The 24264-nt window shown below is 38.6% G+C and overlaps 1 protein-coding gene across 4 annotated transcripts; it reads left to right on the top strand.

Annotated features, from left to right (window-relative positions):
* Positions 1-188: 188 nt before the first annotated feature.
* LOC106138035 (trichohyalin) lies at positions 189-23878 on the top strand. Of its 4 annotated transcripts, none has more exons than XM_060951574.1 (22): positions 189-462; positions 1312-1468; positions 1972-2094; positions 2457-2621; positions 4706-5927; positions 8211-8348; positions 8780-8974; positions 9442-9633; positions 9753-9858; positions 10172-10310; positions 10488-10663; positions 11461-11634; positions 12677-12808; positions 14154-14595; positions 15078-15187; positions 15833-15992; positions 17409-17505; positions 19076-19266; positions 19980-20049; positions 21854-21947; positions 23120-23390; positions 23732-23878. In XM_060951574.1, the coding sequence occupies exons 1-22, from the start codon at positions 373-375 to the stop codon at positions 23797-23799; spliced, it is 4512 nt and encodes a 1503-aa protein (XP_060807557.1). In that variant the 5' UTR covers positions 189-372; the 3' UTR covers positions 23800-23878. The 4 variants fall into 4 exon arrangements, with proteins under 4 accessions (XP_060807557.1, XP_060807558.1, XP_060807556.1 ...); XM_060951575.1 differs by having other exon boundaries at positions 11458-11634; positions 14154-14580; XM_060951573.1 differs by having other exon boundaries at positions 11458-11634; positions 23123-23390.
* The last annotated feature ends 386 nt before the right edge of the window (positions 23879-24264 follow it).

Here is a 24264-nt window from a genome sequence, read left to right as displayed (position 1 = left end):
CAAACTTTTGGCTCTGTCTACCCCACAAGGTATGTGGACGTGATTATTTGTGTGTATGTCTGAGCCCATATCAATAACTTTCACTAAACATTTGTTCGTGAATGTCAACTTCAAACGCTTAACATTGTCAACACCATAAAATAACGAATGTCAATGTCTTTATTGTCACTAGGTATGTCAAACAAAGCAATTTGCTTGCTCAATGCAAACAAGCTTGCTTGCCTTAATAATTAACAAATATTAGGAATATTTATAAAATAAGAATAAAGCTAATTAGATCGTAAGTGAGCAATGTGTCCGTGCAGAATGAAAACCATTCATTGAAATTTTTCTTACTTAGTAGTAAACCGAGAAAGGGATTACAATTACAAGATGGATAAAGACATCAGAACAGATTCAGTAGACTCTGGCGCCGAAGAGCCCTTGCCTCCTGGAGTTACAGATATTCCAGTTCCAAAAAAGGTTAGTAGTTTGTTCTTCTTGGATCATCACACTTTATTAAACGCAAGTATTGTCTAGTTTATATCATATTATCGAAGAAAACTAAATGTAACATTATTCCATCAAAAGGTACTAACCTATGAATTATGAAGATATACTGGAAATGATATAAATATTACCTATGTCGTTCATTTCATATAGGACATGCTATGTGATGGCAATTTCAAAAAAATGTAATTTGATTGAATGTTTAATGACAACCAAGATATAAACAAATGCTGGTGTATAGGATAATAGACACTCATGCTAAAAAAAGCATTATCTAATTATTTAATATAAATTGATGTAGAAATTCTGGAAAAAGTGCAATGAAGAGCTACAAATATGATTTTGTGTTCTAAAGATATACCTTATGAGGAATGATATTTTGAATTAAACTTAACAACACATGAACAAAGGAGGAGACCTCATAGAGAGACTAAACAATCACTACAATGTAGACATATAATTATTATTGGGGATAAGTCCGCCATTACATATTCTTCTAAATCCAATAACTGTTTTGTAATTTGTTATATTTATTTTTATGTGCAATAAAGAGTTTACAAACAAACATATATATATACTGTTAACCAGAACAAACAACTTATAGGACACTTTAAGAAACTTACCTAAGTCTCGATGCACAAGCAACCCCAAAACTCACTTTTTGCCAAACCATGTCGTGCAAATGTGAAACTCCAAGTGCTCCAAGTGTTAATACTGGATAAACATTTAAAAACACTTACCAGTTAATTATTGAGATTGTTAAATAGCTTTAGTTTAAAAACTTATTCTTATAAATCCACTATATTGAAACTATCTTTTTAGCCAAATCCCCTGATGAAGACCTTTGTACCATCACCAATGGTGAGCCCGTCCAGTCCAGGAATGTTGAATGCGAAGAAGAAACTGAGGGCCTTCTCCATCCAGAAGAAAGCCATGATTTCCTCACCAGTGACAGTTCCCAAGCCTATCACCTCAGGAAGTAAGCTTTATATTTATTGATGGTCTCTGTGGCTCAGCAGCAGTGTGCTTGTTTGTCACATAGGTGGTGGGTTTGAATTGCTGAAATAGATGAAAAAAAAAAACTTTTTCTGATTGGGATTGATTGGATAGAGTTTATAGTACATACATACATATGATCATGTCTCTATCCCTAGCGGGGTAGACAGAGCCACCAGTCTTGAAAAGCCTGATAGGCCCTGCTCAGCTGTTTGGCTTAGTGATAGAATTGAGATTCAAATAGTGACAGGTTGCTAGCCCATCGCCTTAAAGAAGAATCCCAAGTTTATGAGCCTATCCCTTAGTCGTATTTTATGACATTCATGGGAAAGAGATGGAATGGTCCTATTCTTTTTTCTAATGGTGCCAGAAACTACACGGCACGAGTATTTGAATGCGCACGAGTTTATGGTATTCATTAATATTTTCTTTTCAATTTATTTTTCTAAAATGTGTTCAAATTTTAAAGACATAATTGTAACACAGGCACAACAGTCCTCATTGGCAAGCTGAGCGGGGTGAAGGTGACCCCGAAACCGGAACCAGATCCCGATGTCAAGAAACCCCCCAAACCACCTAAACCCGGGAACAACAGGAAGCTTTTTCAAGGTATTTTTATAAAACTTAAATAGTAGTAGGCACCATAATGATTTAGTGTAGGTAAATAACAATATGTTGACAAAGTAAAGATTATATAATGACGTAACACATAAATACTTATAGTGACGTCTTTTTCCCCTTACGGGTAGACAGACCCAACAGACTTGAACAGTCTGAAGAGCCACATTCAGCTGTATGGTTTAATGATGGAATTGAGACGTAAACAGTTACATGCTGCTTGCCCATCGCTTATAAGACCTAGTCTCTATTAACCTTTCCGTTACCTTTTGGAACAGAAGCAGTTGGCATACTATGTTTTCTCACTATCAGTCTCCCGCAGATGCTGATATATAGAAAGATATTAATTTCAGAGAACTACACAGAGATCCAAAAGAAGAAAGTAGCAGAAATAGAGGATATGAAGCGTAAGATGGAGCTCGTTGAGCTTGGCATTCCTCTGGGGCTGATCTGCCCCACGTCCAGCAGCGTTCAGGCTATGCCAACTAAGGCCATGCCGCCTATTAAATCATTCTTAGGTAAGTACTTTTTCATGGGACACCTTTTTTACAATCTAGCATGACTTGTGGCCCGTTATATCAAGGTTGTCAGGTGAATTGCGCATTCATATATTTAATTTTCCACACGAATGTACTACGTATGATAATTGCACGATATTTTATTTTTTGATTCAAATAAAATCATGTTATCATCGCAATTGGTCACAGTTTCGGGCGACGAATTAATTAAGACAAGTGGAATAGAATTTAGCAACTTTCGAAATTATATTCCACTTTTCTGATTGATGATCTGAGTCATGTCAAATACGCGCTACCAACAAAAAAAATTCAAAATTCAAAATTTTTTATTCATTATTATAGGATATTATTATATCGCTTAATAATTGTCGTATGGTTTAACAACTTGGTTGACGTCAAATATATTACTTAAAAACTAAGTTTACTGCCGCTTCCAAGGCGTCAGTGCAGAAGAAGCGGTAACAAGGCAACCTTCTGAAAAAACGGCTCGGAATGTAAACCTTATGTGCCGAGAGTGCTGTCACCAGCTCTATCTGTATAATAATATCTTGAAAATATAGGAAGTGTTTTATTTTAGTCTTAGTCATCTTGCACGGATTTGCTTGCACAATACTTTTGCACATTGAATGTTATAAATGTGAGTTTTAACTATCAGCTGGCGAATGTTTTGTTTTTTTTTTTATTTAATTATCTTCAATTTGTTTGCACATTTCTTTTGCTTGCGAATATTCCCTCCACATACATTATGCTTGGGTATGCATGTAGCACGAAGTTTCCGCCTGTGCCCCGCTCAAAAACCGCGCGGTAGCCGCGCGTTCGCGAGGCGTTCCAAACGCGACCGCCGGTCGACGACCCGTGAGTCTGAATGGTTACAGTAGACATTGAGAGTATTTCTATTGGATGTTTAGAAAATGTATGGAGTAGTGAGACGCTGAGGTGATGCCAAAAATGTGTTTCTAAAATACTTTATAAATGTTCCCTCATTTTCATGATTCATCATGATTTTATCTCTGTCCTCACTTTACATAAATATTTTTATAATCACGTCTATAACCCTGACCGTGTAGATAGAGCCAACAGTCTTGTAGAAGACTGAAAGACCATGTTCAGCTGTCTGGCTTAATGATGAATTTGAATTACTTATAATAATATTCGTGCGTTATTTTATCTATTATATATTATCTTTAGAAAAATAATCATTCTCATCATTATTTTAATTATTTCAATCAATTGAATAGTATCTTTTTTACTGCAATATAATTAGAATGCACGTTTTTGGTATTACTTTATTGTTTTTGATATTCGTTTTGATATCATTGCATGCTTTAGAACTTCTTGTTGTGATTGTATGTAAGTAATTATTAAGACTGGGAGATGTATGTTAATTATTACGTTTAAAACTATACTATTTTAGTTTTTAGGTCTTCATGAAGGAGAAAAAGTTTGTGAGACAAAATATTTTATAAACTAAAGCTGTATTGAAATTTAGATTATTCATCTTAAATTTTGATCGTCTTATTAAATCTGTGTTATTATTAATTGAGTAAATATATCAGCTTAAAATTTAAATTATATTAACATAGTCAGTTGTATTACATCAACCAATCTCAGCCTCTGTTATTCGCCTAATTAATTTGATTGGTGGATTGTTTAACGTTTGTGCTTCAGTTGACCCCTTTCTTAGGATCTGACATAGGTCATCTGACACATAAAAATATAGGTTAATTTGAAAGCGCTAACTAAATGAGAGTTAGATTAAGTAATATATGTATGTGTCAAATGTAGATTTACATACTTTGGGTTTAAGTAAAACATTCTTAGATTGAGTGATATAGATAGATATATAAATAACTTTTAAGACAGTATGGTAATACTTCTTGTGGTATTGGGTACAAAAAATTATTGTGATTCATAATAATTATTTTAGATTCATAATTACACACCATATCTAATAAGGTGTAACCCTTTTTACTAGTGATTGTGATTATATTCATAACTTACATCTTGAGCAATATCTATGCGGTAAAAGTATAATGCTTGATTTTGTAATTTATAGTATTTAATGAATTTAAATTCAATTTCAGATCCAGCTAAAGTGGATGAATTGATACGTGAAGCGAAACAAGCTAAGGCAGAAGGCAAGGATTTCAAATTCGAACTTTCAAAATTTTTACCTGACTATGATAACCCTTTTCAACGCAAAAAAGAAAAGGGAGATGAAGAAGACGATAAAAAAGATAGCAAAGAGTCTGCTTCAAAGAAAGATAGGTGGAACCATGACAGATTTGAGTTTAAGAGACACAATGACTATAGAAAGAAAAGTGATCGAAGCAAGTTTTATAGTAAAGATAGGAAGGATAGTAAAGATAGGAAAAAAGATAAAAGTAGAGATAACAAAAAAGATGAATTCAGAAAGACAGAAAAGGCCAATGAAAAAGTAGAAAAGAACATCAAAGAAACTGACGTGAACCTAAACGACTACTTGGTGTGTGATAGTTGGTCCTTAGATACAGAAGACAAAACTAACAGTTCTAGTCCTAAAGTAGTCGATAAAACCGCACAAGAGACTGCCTCTATTCCGCTCCCGGACGATTTACCTAAGAAAGATGTAGAAGTCATTGAAAAACCTAAGGATTCGAAAGCAACTGTTAATAAACCAATAAGTGTTGATTCAGTCAATGTGCCAGTGAAAGTAGAAAAACTAAAACCAGTCATGGACTCGTTCAAATACGAATTAGACTCGAACGAAGATGAAGTTTTAGATATATTCGACGAGGACACGGAAATAGATAAATATGCAAATCCGACTATTAAAAAGCGGAGACCGTACGATTCACCAGTTTCTTTGAAACTCTACGATTGTGATCAAGAGCCTACTACAGCTGATGATGAGAACTTTTTGGAGTCTGTGATAAACGAGATAAAGCAGGAGGACATGAGTGATTTAAGTCAGGACAAAGGTTTAGTTGAGTACGATATGTCTCCTGCTAAAGATGAAGAGATACGAAGACCAGATAACCGGGAATCTGTGACACCTGAGTTGGATGATCGTATGAGGGATTTGACAAGTCAGCAGAGTTCTTACTCTGATGGTTATAGGTCATCGGAGAGTGGTTACAAGTCCAAAGAGAGCGGGTATAAATCTGATAGGTCGGATAGTTTTAGATTGTCTGTTGAGAAGGATATGGATGATTCGTTGGAACGGAAGGTGTCCAAGAGTACGATGGAGTCGCTGGAGACTTGGAGTTTCATCTTGAAGATCTGTCAGCCGCTGTTATTTAGACACGACAAGAATAAGTGTTATAAGTAAGTATATTTTTTTTATATTTATGTCATGACTATTTGCAGTATGAAGTCTTTTTTAGGATCAGATGCCAGGATGGTAGCGTTGTGAAAGGAGAAGAATGTGTACTAAAGATATGGAAGGACTATTTTGAAAGTTTATTTGAAAAAAAGGAAGGAAATAAGAAAGATTTCTGCTATAGCGAAGAAAAAGAGAATGAGATGGAAGGCGAAATTGAAATGTTCGAAATTGTGGAAGCACTTAAGAGTATGAAAGCGGGAAAGGCTGCTGGGTGTGATAGTGTCGGTCGAGATGCTTAAAGCAGGAAAAGGCGTAGTAGCTAGTCAGTTGTACTGCCTTTTCAATTTGTGTTGGAGAAGCGGCCGAGTACCAAAAGATTGGTGTAAGGCTGTTATCGTGCCACTTTACAAAGGAAAAGGGTCACAGCTGGACTGCAAAAATTATCGTGGTATAAGCCTGCTTAGCGTCGTCGGCAAATTGTATGCTAAGGTATTGATTAATAGAGTCAGGAATGAAACTAATGACAAAATATGGGATGCTCAAGCGGAATTTCGAAAGGGAATGGGATGTACTGATCAGGTCTTTTCCTTGCGGTGCATAGCCGAAAAGTTTTTGGCCAAGAGTCAAAAAGTCTATTGCACATTCGTAGATCTGGAAAAGGCCTATGACAGAGTTGAGAGGAATGAATTGTGGTCAGCACTTTCTATGCATGGGGTGAGCAGTCTCTTAATACGAGCACTGAAATCCTTATATGAGGATTCGAGTGCTTGTGTCAGGATAAACGGAGCGCACACTGAGTGGTTTAAGATTGAGAAAGGCGTTAGGCAAGGATGTGTTGCGTCACCGTGGCTGTTCAACCTATTTATGGATAGCTGTTTGACAGATTTGAAAGAGTCTAAAAGTGGATTAAGGATGAATGAGTTACTCGTCAAATGTCTGCTCTATGCCGACGATCAGGTTATACTGGCGTCATCAGCGGAGGAGATACAGGAGATGGTAAACTGTATGCATGAAGCTTTAAAAGAGAAAGGAATGAAAGTGAACGTAAGTAAAACTAAAACACTGGTTTTTGAAATGGAGAAAGAAATGACAGCATGTAATATTTTGATTGGAGGAGAAAAAGTGGAGCAAGTGAAAGAGTTTGTATATCTAGGATCAAAGTTTACATCAGATGGCAAGTATGATAGTGATATTGAAAGGAGAGTGAACGCGGGGAACATGGTGAATGGAGCTTTGCATGCCTTTATGAGCAGTCAGAAACTATCCAAAAAGGCTCGACTGGCTGTGCACAGGGGCGTGTTGGTCCCGACATTAATGTATGGGAGTGAAAGTTGGGTATGGCAAAAGAAGCATGAAAGCAGAATAAATGCAGTGGAAATGAGAGCGTTAAGGAGTATGATGGGTGTGAAATTGAGTGACAGGATAAGGAACAGCGTGATAAGGGAATGTTGTGATGTGAAAGAAGATGTAGTTACAGGAATAGAAAAGGGTATGTTAAGATGGTTCGGTCATGTGGAGAGGATGAATGAAAGCAGGTTGACTAAGCAGATATACAAGGAGAGTGTGGAGGGAAAGGTCGGAGTGGGAAGACCTAGACGAACGTATCTTGATCAAATTAAGGACGTCCTGGTAAAGGGTCAGGTCAAAAGTACCCGAAACCGCCGAGCTTGTATGAAGAGAGTTATGAATGTGGACGAAGCGAAAGAAGTATGCAGAGATCGTGGCAAGTGGAAAGAGGTAGTCTCTGCCTACCCCTCCGGGAAAGAGGCGTGATTTTATGTATGTATGTATGAAGTCTTTTTCGGACGGCAGTCTTTCTAATATCGACTTTTATGTTATGAGTCCTTTCATTACGTAATGCACTATCCCAAGTGCCGATTTTTGACCTTCGCTTCTATCCCCATTTTTTCTTAATTTTAGGCTTTAGTAAATTTTCTTCTTCTAGACTCTAGTATTGAAATTATCACTAAAATGACTGACTCTTCAAGTCTATTTATGTATGATGCACGATCTTGTCTGCGCTGACTGGCACGGTCGCCATGTAAAGATCAAGACTACTTCATAAAAACAAATGGTGATAGATTCCTCTTTATTTATATACATACTTGTAGTACTAAATTTTGTAATACACCGTCTTTCTGTTATTCATACTTCATACATTAATAAATCACGCATGTTTTCCGGAGCGGTAAGAAGCTTGTACACATTTTCACTTGTCTCTTCCACATTAATTCCGTTTTCGGCTATTATTGCAGTAGTTGCTACTAACAACCGTGTGGTTCCAGAGAGACCCACACGACGCCCAAGCTGTGGTTCGCGGAGAACCCGCGGCGCTGCAGCTGCGTGAAGGACCGCGCCGTGGTGTACCGCGAGCTGGAGACCTGCAAGATGGCGCTCGTGGACCGCGTGTACGGCTGCGACCAGTGAGTACCCCACCGCTGCCACCAGAGAAACACTCATTCTGATTGATTCTTATAAATGCTTCAAAATATGATTTTACAAGATTTCATTGCCATGTCGTTATATTTCTGTGTTTATTTTTGTTTTGTTTGTTTGTAAATTCTTTATTGTACATAAAAATATAAAACAGTAATTGGATTTAGAATTATATGTACAATGGCGGACTTATCCCAATCAGGATTTCTTCCAATCAACCAAAAAAAAAAAGGAACTGGTCGGGTTTCTATTTTTTTGTTGTCTGTGTGAAAGTAAAAAAAAAAAACAAAGTCGTTGACGCTAACATGAAATACACAAGTCTCTCTCTTCACAGCTATTAATAAATCGATACAACTCCTCTTATCGATAAAACTTAAAAATGACCTGTTTTAAATAATCATTTAAATAATCTCCGTAGAATCGTAGAAGGTCCCTGCCCAGCGTCTCAGCAGTGGTACCCGCGCCAGTCGTCCAGCCTCACAGAGCACAGCATCCCGCTCACCAACGAGTGGGAGAACGACGAGCAGGCCGACTCTGTCAAGGACCCCAGAGTGAACAGACGTAGCGACACGCCGCGGAACGAGGAGATTTACCTCGACAGGGAGTATCAAAGGTGAGGGAGTAAGCCAGTGAGATTTGTTTACAGAGATTATTTGTTTACCATTTTTTTAAGATTGATTTATTCTATCAAAACAGTGCCGTGTGGTTCCCGGCACAAATTAAAAACAAGAATAGGACCACTCTACCTCATTCCCATGGATGTCGTAAAAGGCGACTAAGGGATAGGCTTAATAGTGACAGGTTACTAGTCCATCGCCTAAGTAAAGAATCCCAAGTTTGTAAGCCGCCTTTTACGACATTTATGGGAAAGATATGGAGTGGTCCAATTATTTTTTGTATTGGTGCCGGGAACCACACGGCTGAGAACGAAAGAACCACACGAAAGAGATGGACTGCTCCAAATCTAAAGTGCTGGGAATAACACGGCACGGCAGAGACGAGTTTGCATGAAAAAAAAATGATGCATGTGGATGGAGTAAGCAGGTATCGTGACTTAGTAACTTGCCTCAATACTTCTAGATTTATGGAAGCAGTCTGGCCGGAAGTGAGCGATAGTAAACCAGACACGCCTCCCGACACGACGCCGGTTAGACAGTCGAGGAAGAAGAAGAAGGAGGACGATGGAGAAGATAAGAAGAAAACGAAGAAGATCAAGCTGAGCAGCGAGGGCTGGAGCCAAGAGTCTGAAGTGGAGGAAGACGATAATAAAAGGTAGTTTGTGGTTTTGTTTATAGTGGATGCTTATTAATTTATTTAAACTTTATGCACATAACTATTTGCTGACGAAATTTTTATCAATTTCGATCACTTCACACTTTGAATTGTTGCAGCAAAAGAGTGAAGGACAAAGAGCGGCGCAAGCGCAAGCTCTCCGTGACAGGGACGGAAACTGACAGCGACGATGAACGGAAACGGAGGAAAATTGGCAAAAAAAAGGTAATTTACTCACTTATAAACAGAGTAATATAATTGCCTTTTACTCATTTTATTAATGGATGGAACATCACATTATTGAACTTACGGCAAATCTATCTACAGCATTTTCACGGATAACTGGTTCATACTTCATTCACTTTTAGGCTCTTTTGAAATTTGTAAAAATCTATTCATGTTTAGGTTGAACAGCCAAGGTGACGCAACACATCCTGGTCTTGCACCTTTCACACCTTTGAAAGTTTGTATGAAAATTAATAATGCTACCTGTGCGAAGCCTAGGAGTGTGACTAGTAGTACATATATATTGTTTTAGGCGAACAAGAAATTAAAAGCAAAGGAGGCCAAACGCCGGCGGCTCAGCAAGAAATACTTGCGGAAACTCAAGGAGAAGAATAAGAAGAAGAAGAAAATGGCGAAGGAGAAGTCAGACGCTGAGTCCGACGATGAGAAAGGTTGGTTTATGAAATACTAGCGGCCCGCCACGGCTTCGCTTGTGTTACATACATAGCCTATAATACCTGCAGATAATGTAGGTACGGTAAGGGTCACTGTGAGGTTTTTGGCTATTGGTAAAAAAATATCTTATTGAGTAACACTTTAGTTTGAAAAGTAATTCCTCGTATCGACAGAAAAGAAAAAAGAGAAGAAATTAAAGAAGAAAAAGCAGTTGAAGCTGAAGAAAGCGCAGAAGAAAAAGAAAGCCCGCGCCAAGTCCAGCTCCAGCTCGTCCTCGTCCAGCGAGAGCTCATCGGAGAGCTCCTCCGATGAGAAGAGAAAGAAAAAAATTGAGAAGAAGAAGAAGAAGGTATGTTTATTTATTTATTGCCCCACGTTGGGCGCCACTGTTATGTTAAGGTAAACCGTCGTAGGTAAGGGTGATCAGAGATAATTGAAAAAAAATCATAGAATAACTTTATAAGGACTAGTTTTACAATTTTAAAGGCGTGAGTTAAGCTTTTTATATTTTTAATCTATCAGCTTTAAAATCGCATCTGTGGTCAAGTTATTAGGATGCTCTATTAAAATGTGTGATGCTCACGAAGGCATACAAATACTCTCTTCTGAGTTACGTATCCTACATTAGTTTGAGTACTAACAATTAAAACAGCATTATGAAGCGAAAGAAGTAAGCAGGGATCGTGGCAAGCGGAAAGTAGTCTTCTATAGTAGGAAAGAAGTCTTCACAGCATCTGTGGTTAAATTATTAAGATGCTCTATTTAAATGTGTGATGCCCATGAAGGCAAAAGTACAAATGACTCTCTTCTGAGTTATATACCCTACATTAGTTTGAGTACTAACAGTGAAAACAGCATTATGAAGCGAAAGAAGTACCTACCTAAGCAGGGATCGTGGCAAGTGGAAAGTGGACTTTTGTAGTAGGGAAGTAGTCTTCATTGTCTCTGCCTACCCCTCCGCAAAACAGGCGTGATTTAATGTATGTATATATGTCAACATCAGATGAGAATGAGTTTGTAATTTTTTTTTAAATTTTTACTTCGAGTACACAGTTCAGTTAAATTGTATATATATATATATATACAGTTAATATATATATATATATATATATTTATATTTATATTTATAATGATTTTTATCAGAAGGAGAAGAAACGCAAGCACTCCACCGACTCCACCCAGAGCGAGGAGCTTTTCGACGTGAACATCCTGAAGAACATCAAGACGGAGAGGGAGACTGACGACGAGAAGAGAATGGAGTTCTCGCCGCGGAGACAGGGCGGGAAGCCGAGGGAGATCATCAATGTTAAGGAGCTTCAGGTAATACATACATACATACTTAAAATCACGCCTCTTTCCCGGAGGGGTAGGCAGAGATTTCCTCTCACTACTGCAGGTAATCTATACTAATATTATAAAGCTGAAGAGTTTGTTTGTTTGTTTGAACGCGCTAATCTCAGGAAGTACTGGTTCGAATTGAAAAATTATTTTTGTTTTGAATAGACCATTTATCGAGGAAGGCTTTAGGCTATATCACATCACGCTTTTACTTTTAGGAGCGAAATAACAATGGAAATTGTGAAAAAAGAACGGAGAAAATTATTCATCCTTGAGGGCTTCAATGATGCCCAAAATTACTATTCCACGCGGACGAAGACTCATTGGTTTAATAAGAGTAATGGCTGGTAATAGACGCTAAAAAGATTTTACATCTTTTACAAGAAAAAAGAAAAGAAAAAATAGAATTGTTTTTTGATTGCATTATTATTATTTTGAGTAATCGAGTTCACTCATTTTAGATCATAGTTTATAATTCAATGTAATAAATGAAATGTATTGCATTTAGTTCAAATTACAGTGAAAGTTAAGAATCTAAAGTCTGTTTGTTATTTGTTTCACACAAAAAGTATCCCGTATTTCAGCAGTGCAATAAACAGCTAGTATTAAACTATTATTGAATCTTGCATATAATCACGTCTAAACTTTGAACCTTTTATAATTAAAAAAAAAAAAAAATAAGTCATGTTTCTTGTTTTGGTTCGGAATGTCTGTTCTGTTATTCTTTACATACATACATATAATCACGTCTGTATCCCTTGCGGGGTAGACAGAGCCAACAGTCTTGAAAGACTGGTAGGTCACGTTCAGCTGTTTGTTGATGATAGAAGTGAGATTCGAATAGTGACCGGTTGCTAGCCCGTCGCATAATAGAAGAATCTCAAGTTTATAAGCCGATCCTTTAGTTGCCTTTTACTAGTGGTCCTTCATTCATTTTCTAATGGTGCCGGGAACACTTCTTTTCTTGCAAACTTTCAATAATGTTTTAATATAGGTAATTTGAATATTTTTTAATGATTTTCAGAATGACTTTGTCGGCAACAACATTCACATAAAGCAGGAGAGACAGGAGATGAACGAGAAGGTAGTCACTCCCGAAGTGCAAACGCCGGTCAAGGAACCGGATGTTGTGGAAATTAAGAAGATCAACTTTAAGGTAAGTAAATCTTGACTGACTACAGTGGACCAAGCGGTGGTCTAGTGATTTGAAATTTGGCATGTCGGTTAATTATGTGGTCAAAGGAAAAGAGAGAGAGAGACTCACACTAAGAGAGTGTTTATCCGAATTCCCGCGGGAAGAGAAATCATCGGGATTTTGAGAAATCCACATGTGATGGAATTCTCATTGTTGTGAGAGTAGTGCCGTGTGATTCCCGGCACCAATAAAAAAAGAATAAGACCACTCCTTCTTCCGCTAGTGAGCTTTTAAACTTGGGATTCTTCTTTTAGGCGATGGGCTGGCAACCTGTCTCTATTTGAATTTCAATTGTATCATTAAACCAAAAAGAACTGAACATGACCTTTCAGTCTTTTCAAGACTATTGGCTCTTTCTACTCCGTAAGGGATAAAGACGTGACTATATGTATGTCTGTAAGTGACAGAGAGACAAATAAGTAGATGCTTCGCTTTAGTGTAATATTATTTTTGTGTGATGCTTATAAACTTTTATTCATTCATGCATTCATTCATTCTTGACTTTATTCGCGCCAAAATTAGCTTAAAGGCATACAAAAATTGTACATTATCTAATTAATATACTTGAAGCCTCCAGTTGAAGATAGAGTTATAAGAAATATCTATACTAATATTATAAAGATGAAGAGTTTGTTTTGTTTGTTTGTTTAAACGGGCTAATCTCAGAAACTACTGAACCGATTTGAAAAATCCTTTCACTGTTAGATAGTCTATTTATCGAGGAAGGCTATATTTTATCCCGGATTCCCTACGGGAAACGTCAACAATGCAGGTGAAAGTTGAATGAGTCGGCCATCTGCGAGCTTTCCACGCGAACGCTGCGCAAACCAACAAAGATATAGTAAAACAATGTACTAAAGATGTGAAGTGCTCATTTTTTGCCACAAAAAAGTCCGCGAGAGCATATATCTATCTCTTAAGGTTTACTTACAATAACCACTTTTATGTTCATTTTTTAAGATAATTTTTTCATTATAAACATAAGTTGTTTTGAAACCAATTTTCTTTAATTCAGTATTAATCCTTATCCAAATAAATATGTTTATTACTTTCGGCTTTTCATGTAGACTAAAATTGCCATTTACAGTATATAAATCAGACGAATAGGTTTTGAGATATAGTCGTTATAAGCAATTTGCAGCGAAACATTTAATACGGCGAACCAGCGTTCTTTCTAATACGCGTGACCGCCTGACCTAAATATGATGCCCAAAATAACTATTCCACGCGGACGAAGTCGCGGGCACAGCTAATATATATATATATATTTTCACGAGTACTACACTACATCTTCTCACCATTTCAGGAACCAGAACCACAACCCCAACAGGTGGCGCCACCGAAAACCACGCCGCCACCAGAACCCACCCCCCCGGAGATTACCGCACCGGAGGAAACCTCGCAGTGTTCCTCGCAAGAATCCATCGTCTCCAGCAAGGACCAATACGAGAAAGACGACAGCCATCTCAGACCTTCCTCTCAGAACTCCAACTATAGCTTCAAAGATGTCATGGCCAGCCACGGTTACCAGAAAGATGAGATGGACAGTCGGGAATATCAGAAAGATGATATTTCTAACCAATATCAGAAGGGGGGTGAGATAAAAAATAGTGTTTATGAGAAAGGAGACGCGATATCAACGCTTGGATATCATCAAGCCAACGAGATTGCGACTCGTGATTATCAAAAGGAGGTCGCTGATCATGGTTATCGGAGAGATGAAGTTTCGAATGGTGGGTATCAAAAAGGTGAACAAATCTACCTTCTTCTTTAATCTAAGTGGTCAGTATAAAAAAGGTGAACAAATCTACCTCCTTCTATTATCTAAGTGATTGTTATCAAAAATGTGAACCAATCTACCTTATTCTATGTATTATCTAAGCTCCCCTGGTAATTTTTTATTTGTCATTCATTCCAAACTTATGTGCCGTGTGGTTCCCACTTTAAAATAGGACCACACTATATCTTTCCTAAGGATGTCGTACAATACGACTAAGGGAATGGCTAATGAGCTTGAAATTCTTGTAGGCAATGGCTTACAGCTGAACGTGGCCTTTCAGTCTTTTCAAGACCGTTGGCTCTGTCTACCCTGCAAGTAAACGTAAACATGATTATACATACTCAACAAAAATGTAAAAAGCGGAGTAAAGCCTAAGGTTAAAAAAAACACAAGTTAACCGATTTTTTTGTTCTACTCGATATAATTAAACTATATTAATTTTATATCCAGAGCACGATATGGAGCCCCACGAGTACCAGAAGCACGAGGACTACTCCCCGGCCAACTACGAGGTGTACGAGCAGTTGGCCTTGGCTTACCAGAACGACGTCGCCAGCCAGGTTAGTTCTTATATACGAACATACATACCATTACGCCTGTCACCCATTGGGGCTGTTGAAGCCCTCGTTGAAAAATAGTTATATGAATACTTTGATGAATTGAAACTTCACTTTGAACTTAAAAAAATGCACTTAATTAAAAATAATACTTGTAAATAGTACTTGTGCCGTGTGGTTCCCGGCACCAATACAATAAAGAATAGGACCGCTCCATCTCTTTCCCATGGATGTCGTAAAAGGCGACTAATTGATTGGCTTACGAATTTGGGATTCTTCTTTTAGGCGATGGGCTAGCAACCTGTCGCTATTTGAATCTCAATTCTATCATTAGGGCAAATAGCTGAACGTGGCCATTCAGTCTTTTCAAGACTATTGGCTCTGTCTACCCGGCAAGGGGTATAGACGTGAACATATGTATGTATGTATACATACCATCACGCCCGTCTCCCATTGGGGTTGTTGAAGCACTCGTTGAAAAATAGTTATATGAACCCTTGATGAATTGAAACTGCATTTTGAACTTAAAAAAATGCACTTTAATTAAAAATAATACTTGTACTTAACAAATAGGTCTTATTTTATAATTAATTTATAATATTACTTAGTAGGATACAAGTTATATGTTCGCTATATCGTTTCAACCAGAGCAATTCCTCGATGGATTTCACTCAAGATGTCACCTGGTCGGACTCCCACCGCATCGAGACGGTGGTGGGGGGGCGGCGGGGGGAAATCAAGTGCGACTGGAGGGCGGGGGACCGGCCGCCCGACCGCGACCGGCCGAAGCTCAGGCCCTCTAGATGGGGTGAGTACATAATATAATCCTACTACTATTATAAAGGCGAAAGTTTGTATGGATGTTTGTTACTCTTTCACGCAAAAACTACTGAACCGATTACCATGAAATTTGGTATGTAGGTAGCTGAAGACCCAGAATAACACATAGGCTACTTTTTATCCCAGAGTTCCCGCGGGATTGATAGGGTTTCCATGCGGACGAAGTCGCGGGCGGCCTCTAGTATAATATAATATAAGTTTATTGCTCACCATAATCAATTACAGTTAAGTTAAATAGAACAATATTTAAATACTTAATTCTAAGACAATTGGTACATTAACAATTTTTATTCTTATTTAGGTGTTAGGCTAATAACTACATAATAACATCAATCTCTTCATGCGAGTTCGTCAGTCAGGTGTAACCTTCATCTCTCTTTCATCGTCAATTAGTTCTACATTCATTACATACATACGTCACGTCACGTCTATATCCCTTGCGGGGTAGACAGAGCCGACAGTCTTGAAAAGTCTGAATGGCCACGTTCAGCTGTTTGGCTTAATGATAGAAATTAAGATTCAAATAGTGACAGGTTGCTAGCCCATCGCCACATTTTACATTCATTCATGTTTTTTTAATTTAGACAATGTGCATTCGTCCACGATTTAGATTTAAGAGATCCATATTTGTAAATTGCCGTCCGATGAAAATGCTGCAGTGTAGTTTGTTCCGCCGCTTCTTCTACACATGCGCTTTGGAAGCCGTAGTAGTTATAATTAGATTTAAGTTATTTGACGTCAATAAGTGATACCTTGTATTCAATGATGAAAATAATTCTATTCTATTCTCTTCGTCCTGGCGTTAGTCCAGGTTATATCCCCACCTCTCTGGAGAGGAGCCCGGGGTGCGACTTTAGATCATGGATCCTGGATTGAGTAAGTTGGATTTTTATGGATCGACTCATTGGGTCATGGTTACACATTCAGTTGTTTAAATGTGCAGGTTCACATTGTTTTCGCTCGTAAGAGCATCGGTTAGCACTTAAACTAATGTACATAACTCAGAGAAGAGTTATTAGTACATGGCCGAGTTTAGAGGTGCGATTTGAACCTGTGCCTTCACGCATTTTTAATCGGGCACATTACCAACTCGACCACCGACGTTCAAAAGGATTGATTGATAACTTTTGTAAAAAGAGAACATCCCCCAATCGGAATTCTCTTTTTTTTGGAATCAGATAAATCTCTTAAACCTTCTCCTGGTAACAAACACTTCCCGAAGACCGCATCAGAATCGGTTCAGCGAATGACGCGATAATCGCGGTCATAAATAGACACATATATATTACATACAAAATTACATACATACAAACATACATACAGGTCAAACTCAGACTCACCTTTTTTTTACCTTGAAGATTTAAAAAGTGTAACGGGTCCACAGGTTTGAAGCCGGGCGAGGTGAACATAGTGCTCACGCGCGGCGAGCCCGTCTACCGCATCCAGAGCATCGCCAACCGCGCCGACCACAACACCATGAGGTTCGTCACTCTGTCGTTTGACATGATTCTTCTTCTTCTTCTTCTTCTTAAATTTAAAAGCTAACTCTTGTCATTTAACTTGAATTGATTTGACGGCCTCTGTGGCGTAGCGGTAGTACGCTTGTCTGTGACACCGGAGGTCCCGGGTTCGAATCCCGGCCAGGGCATGATGAGGCAAGAACTTTCTCTGATTGGCCTGGGTCTTGGATGTTTATCTATATAAGTATTTATTATAAAATATAGTATCGTTGAGTTAGTATCTCGTAACACAAGTCTCGAACTTACTTCGAGGCTAACTCAAATTGTTGACGAAATATTCGTATTGAAATTATTAGTTTTACATTCATTCGTGTTTTTTTAATGTGGACAATTTGCATGTGCCGTGTGGTTTCCGGTACTAATACAAAAAAAGAATAGGACCACTCCATCTTGTTTCCATGGGTGTTGTAAAAGGCGACTAAGGGATAGGCTTACAAACTTGGAATTCTTATTTTAGGCGACGGGCTAGCAACCTGTCACTTTTTGAATCTCAATTCTATCATTAGCTGAACGTGGCCATTCAGTCTTTTCAAGACTGTTGACTCTGTCTACCCCGCAAGGGATATAGACGTGACCATATGTATGTATGTATGTTCTTCTCCAATTTAAGAGCTAACTCTTGTCATTTAACTTGAATTTGACGAAATATTCGTATTGAAATAATTAGTTTTCTCTCTCGACACGGCTCTCCAAACACAAGTATTTTATACTTAAATGGAGGACCCAATCATATATGAGCTATGGAAAAAGAGTAATAAAGATATTTATTATTTATTTAGTTTTACATTAATTCGTGTTTTTTTTTAATGTATACAATGTGCATTCGTACACGATTTAGATTAAAGAGATATCTTTTATATTTGTAAATTGACGTCCGGTTAAAATTCTGCAGTGTAGTTTGTTCCGCCGCTTCTTCTACACATGATTTGTTATGATGCATGGTACGCTTTGGAAGCGGTAGTAGTTGTAATTAGATTTAAGTGATGTGACGTCAAGAAGTGATACCTTGTTTCCAATTTAAAAAAATAAATCTATTCTATTCTATTAAATTATTCAGTTTTTAAAAATTTGTTCTTTGAAGCCTCAATTTTACAGTACTACTCCATATTTCCCATGGATGTCGTAAAACGCGACTAAAGACAGGCTCATAAGCTTGTGAATATTCTTTTAGGCGATGGGCTAGCACCTGTCATTATTTGAATCGCAATTCTATCATTAGGCCAAACAGCTGAACGTGGCCTGTAAGCCTTTCACGGTTGCTGTCGCTGTCTATCCCGCAAGGGATATAGCCGTGATTATTTAGATGGATGGAGTATTAGTAAATAGCCTCGTAGAAAAATTATGATGATACATACATACATACACAAAATCACGCCTCTTTCCCGCAGTGGTAGGCAGAGACTACATCTTTCCACTTGTCACGATCTCTGCATACTTCCTTCGCGTCATCCACATTCATAACTCCCTTCATGCAAGCTCGGCGGTTTTGACCAAATTATGATGATCAAACGTATTAACCCTTTCCGTACAGTTACGACGAAGCGTACATGGATATGTACGGCGCGGCGGACCGCCTCCAATACGGCGACTGCTTCTCGGACGCCGCCCCCGCCCCCGCCACCGCCCCCGCGTCGCACCTCGCCCCCGCGCCCGCCCCCACCCCGGCCGACCCACGCCGGTCTACCCTGGATGACAGAATCGACTTGGCGCTCAAAAACACAGGTGAATATCGTTGAATCTTGACCTAGGTCTTCTTACTGGAGAGGAACTCGAGTGAACGTCAGATTTTTACATGAAGCGACTCTCGTGTGACCTCCATTTCCATTTTAGAGGCACCTGACCTGTATTGGATCATGGTGAAAGCTAGATGAATGTGCTTCGATAGACTTTTATGACATACATAAATGGGAGAGAGACGGAATGGTCCTATTCGAGTGCCAGGAACCACACAGCAAAACCTATAACTTATGTTATTTTATGTCATTTTGTCCACTTCTATGTCTTCAACTTTTGTATAGCACACTTATTATTTCACCAAGTCAAATTGTTTTATTGGTCCTTCGAGTCGGATTGCGTCATCTTCCTGATAAGACTTATCGCCTATTTCTGACCAATAAAATTTAAGGGTTGAACATGATGAAGAATCCTACACATTCAAGAATTTAAATTTGTAACTGTTTTTCACTGTAATTACTTTATACTTCGATTTGTAGTCTTGAGTTCATTTCGTTTGTTTGTCCATCGCCCGTAGCATGGAACGCGCGACACCGTTTTTATCGCGCGTAAAACTATCACTGTTTCCCTTTTCATTATGACATGAAACGGGATAGGGATAATTTTTCGCGAGAAAAAAACGGCGTCGCGCGCGCCCTGCCTCGCTACAGGCTAGACAAACAAAAGAATGAGATGGTCAATTGATATTCCCCGATGATTAGTTTTAGGTGATGTGGCGAAGGATGCGAACGAAGACGATCGCGAGGCTCCGGAGAAGGGGATCCTGGTCAGGTTGGTATTCAGCGCCGTATTATTATTATATACATATATATAAAACTCTTTATTGCACCATAAGAGTAAAACATACAAAACAACACAAAGCAGATATAGATGGTACAAAGGCGGACTTATCGCTAAAGCAATCTCTTCCAGTTAACCTTTGGGTGGAAGAAAATCAAACAGGAGATTGGCATTGGCGCAGACAACAGTCTTGAAAAGATTGAATGGCCACGTTCAGCTATTTGGCTTAATGATATAATTGAGATTTAATATGGAGGTGGACAATATTTAGTGTACCGTGACACGTGCGACGCCGTATTTATCGCGCCAAAAACTATCGCTGTTTCGTTTTTTATTATGAAGTGAAACGGGACAGCAATAGTTTTTTTTGCACGATAAAAACGGCGTCTCGCGTGCGCGTGCGCGTTGACAGGTCTAGAAGCATTGTGGAGGGGATTTCAACTGGTAATACTAAAGGATAAGTAAGAGATTGAGGACTCGAAATACCAACAAAAGAAGTTCATATCTGTTAATATCTTTACATTTACGCCTATATTCATATAATTATGTGACTGTAATTTATTAAACGGCTTTTCATAGTAAAGTTCCGAAAGTTGTGTATGGAATTTTACAGGTGTGTCAAGGCAAATCTTCACATTTACGCTACATACATACATATAGTCTCATCTATATCCCTTGCGGGGTAGGCAGAGCTAACTGTCTTGAAAAAACTGAAAGGCCACGTTCAGCTGTACGGCTAAATTATAAAATTAAGATTAAATTAGTTTAATTTATACATACATATGGTCACGTCTATATCCCTTGCGGGGTAGACAGAGCCAACAGTCTTGAAAAGACTGAATGGCCACATTCAGCTATTTGGCGTAATGATAGAATTGAGATTCCAATAGTGACACGTTGCTAGCCCATCGCCTAAAAAAGAATCCCAAGTTTGTTAGCCTATCCCTTTAATAAATTTAATTTATACATACATACATACATACATAAAATCACGCCTCTTTCCCGGAGGGGTAGGCAGAGACTACCTCTTTCCACTTGCCACGATCTCTGCATACTTCTTTCGCTTCGTCCACATTCATAACTCTCTTCATACAAGCTCGGCGGTTTCGGGTACTTTTGACCTGACCCTTTACCAGGACGTCCTTAATTTGATCAAGATACGTTCGTCTAGGTCTTCCCACTCCGACCTTTCCCTCCACACTCTCCTTGTATTTTGATTGGAGGAGAAAAAGTGGAGCAAGTGAAAGAGTTTGTATATCTAGGATCAAAGTTTACATCAGATGGCAAGTATGATAGTGATATTGAAAGGAGAGTGAACGCGGGGAACATGGTGAATGGAGCTTTGCATGCCTTTATGAGCAGTCAGAAACTATCCAAAAAGGCTTGACTGGCTGTGCACAGGGGCGTGTTGGTCCCGACATTAATGTATGGGAGTGAAAGTTGGGTATGGCAAAAGAAGCATGAAAGCAGAATAAATGCAGTGGAAATGAGAGCGTTAAGGAGTATGATGGGTGTGAAATTGAGTGACAGGATAAGGAACAGCGTGATAAGGGAATGTTGTGATGTGAAAGAAGATGTAGTTACAGGAATAGAAAAGGGTATGTTAAGATGGTTCGGTCATGTGGAGAGGATGAATGAAAGCAGGTTGACTAAGCAGATATACAAGGAGGATTTAATTTATAATTTACGCTAATTTTCAAATAGTTGATTGTTCCCCCAAAATTGTGTACGTACACAACATACAAAATGATATCCTCGTTTTTAAAATGATTTAAAATACTTGGTTTCTTTCCAGCAAGGCCAATGCTACTCGCGCCGTGAAGCGCGTGAGTTTCGCGGACGGGTACACGCCCGGACAAGACTCTGACGTGGAGGCGCCGCCCAAGAAGGTGAGAACACAACTCTTGATTCGTTTTTATTGGTTTAGAATTACTTCATCATGTCAGCTGTAGTAAGTATGTAGTACTACAACATATATGTCTTCTTAAAAGATTTTCCATCGTGAATAGTAAAAAGCAGACTGCAACTAGCGTTTATTGGACGAAATTCGCGCTCTGTCTGAGTTTTGGATGCTTATAATATTTTGATTAGAATAATAGAATATATTTATTTTCAAAATTGCATACAAGGTATCACTTATTGACGTCACATTACTTAAATCAAATTATAACTAATACTGTTTCCAAAGCGCATGTGTAGAAGAAGCGGCGGAACAAAGTACACTGCAGCATTTTCACCGGACTTCAATTTACAAATATACTTTTAAATCTAAATCGTGGACGAATGCACATTGTCTACATTAAAAGACATGAATGAACGATTTGTTTATGATGTTGAATGATATAATAAATGGTGGATTTATATTTATATACAGAGTGACATTTAAAACAACTGCATCCTTTTAAACATAGACTATACCATGCTTCTGAGCCGTTTGAGCCTATTTTTATTTAAATTAAACGTCATCATTTTCACATTTCAAAGAAAACCCTTAAAAAACTACGTCACACGCTTTAATACATACCAATACTACAAAAAGAAATTAAAACTAATCATGTAAATAAATGTCTGAAAAATAAATTATTTTTCTAGTATCAAGATCAAGTAAAGTACAGACTTGTCGAGATCGCTCAGCTGAATGAATTGTGTCGTTGACCTCTGAATCTTACGCGTCGTTTTTCCGCCGGCCGGGGTGATATGACGTATTTAGGATCGTGGATTTTGATACTTTTATTTATTTTTTCGTACTTTCTGAAATATGAACCGATATGTTTCTTTTAACGTTTTTAAATATCCTTTAGATGAGTACACTTAACAGTTAAATTTATGCAGTTGAATTAAAAGTCACCTGTATATCCTACTACTATTATAAAGGCGAAAGTTTGTATGGATGTATGGATGTTTGTTACTCTTTCACGCAAAAACTACTGAACCGATTACCATGAAATAACACATAGGCTACTTTTTATCCCAGAGTTCCCGCGGGATTGATAGGGTTTCCATGCGGACGAAGTCGCGGGCGGCCTCTAGTACATACATATATGTTTATTTATGTTTGCAGAAGAAGAAGTCCCGCCGCTACGGCTGCGCGTGGCCGTGCCCCGCGTCGCACCCCGACCACGTGCCGCTGTGGGACGCGCTGCCCCCCCCGCCCCCGCCGGCGCTGCCCCCCGCTCCCCCCGCCGCCCCGCCCGCGTCCCCGCCGCCGCCCGCCGCGCCCGCGCCGCCGCCGCCCGCGCTGCTGGCCGCGCTGCGGCGGCCCGGCGTCTCCGGGAACTTGATGGCGGATCCGATGTTGCAGCAACAGTTGGCGCATCATCACCAGAAGTTTGGTGAGATTTTTTTGTTACCATAGTTGAAACTGAAATTTAAAAAAATGTGACCAATTGCCTTCGAAGGCCTATTCTCTGAATAGAATGTTGATTTTGATGGATGATGAAAAAAAAAAATAATTTGATTTTGTAATGTAATTTTAACACGTATGTATCTTCTCTACTTCGTGACAGTCCTAAACCAATGCTCTTGTATCGGTTGTGATTTGTTTAAATCGACTCAGTACAACAATTGGTTTATTTTGGAACAATACATTTTTGAGCTCTATTTGCGACCTTGACAGAGCCCGAGGTCCGCCTACCCTAAACTACGATTTAAAATATTGTTTCTTGGCTTCCAGATCCCAACTCTTCGCTGCCGCCGTTCATGCCGCCGGAGCCGCCCCCCGGCATGATCAACTTCCACTGAGATGATCACATAGTTGTAAGAAATAATTGACTCTTATACCAATTATTGTTAACTTTTATCTGATGACATATGTGATAATATACTCCGTTCTCCATATAAGTAGATTTTCATTTAGCAATATGCCTCTTGCGACATCTCTGTAACTCAGGTGGTTTAGCTTGCCACTGAGTTTTAAAGATTTTGGGTCCGAACCCTGTTCTGGTCAAAATACATAATGAATGTTTAATTGGCTTGGTTTGGAAGCTTACATATGGGTTATTTTTTGTTTTGAAATAAGTAGGCCATAAATATGTCTGTCCTGCCAAAATTTGTACTTAAATGTAGTCTCATAAATAGTTCATCTATTGCCACAAATTCAAACAAAAATACTAGATCAATCTAAAAGTTGAAGGTTCACGATTATAACAGGCCACTTGGCTAATTCTGCTGAACAGATTTAGCTGAATGTGGCATACAGATATTATT

Source organism: Amyelois transitella, chromosome 25 (genome assembly GCF_032362555.1).
Source record: "Amyelois transitella isolate CPQ chromosome 25, ilAmyTran1.1, whole genome shotgun sequence".
Lineage (NCBI taxonomy): Eukaryota > Metazoa > Arthropoda > Insecta > Lepidoptera > Pyralidae > Amyelois > Amyelois transitella.
This window is presented reverse-complemented; position numbering and strand designations above follow the sequence as displayed.

Excerpts from the sequence above, each read along its gene's own strand:
- LOC106138035 (XM_060951572.1), top strand. The coding sequence starts at position 373 with ATGGATAAAGACATCAGAACAGATTCAGTAGACTCTGGCGCCGAAGAG. Across the intron at positions 10,311-10,487 it reads TGAGTCCGACGATGAGAAAG|AAAAGAAAAAAGAGAAGAAA; the intron begins GTTGGTTTATGA and ends TCGTATCGACAG. Across the intron at positions 19,267-19,979 it reads CTTGGCGCTCAAAAACACAG|TTTTAGGTGATGTGGCGAAG; the intron begins GTGAATATCGTT and ends CCCGATGATTAG.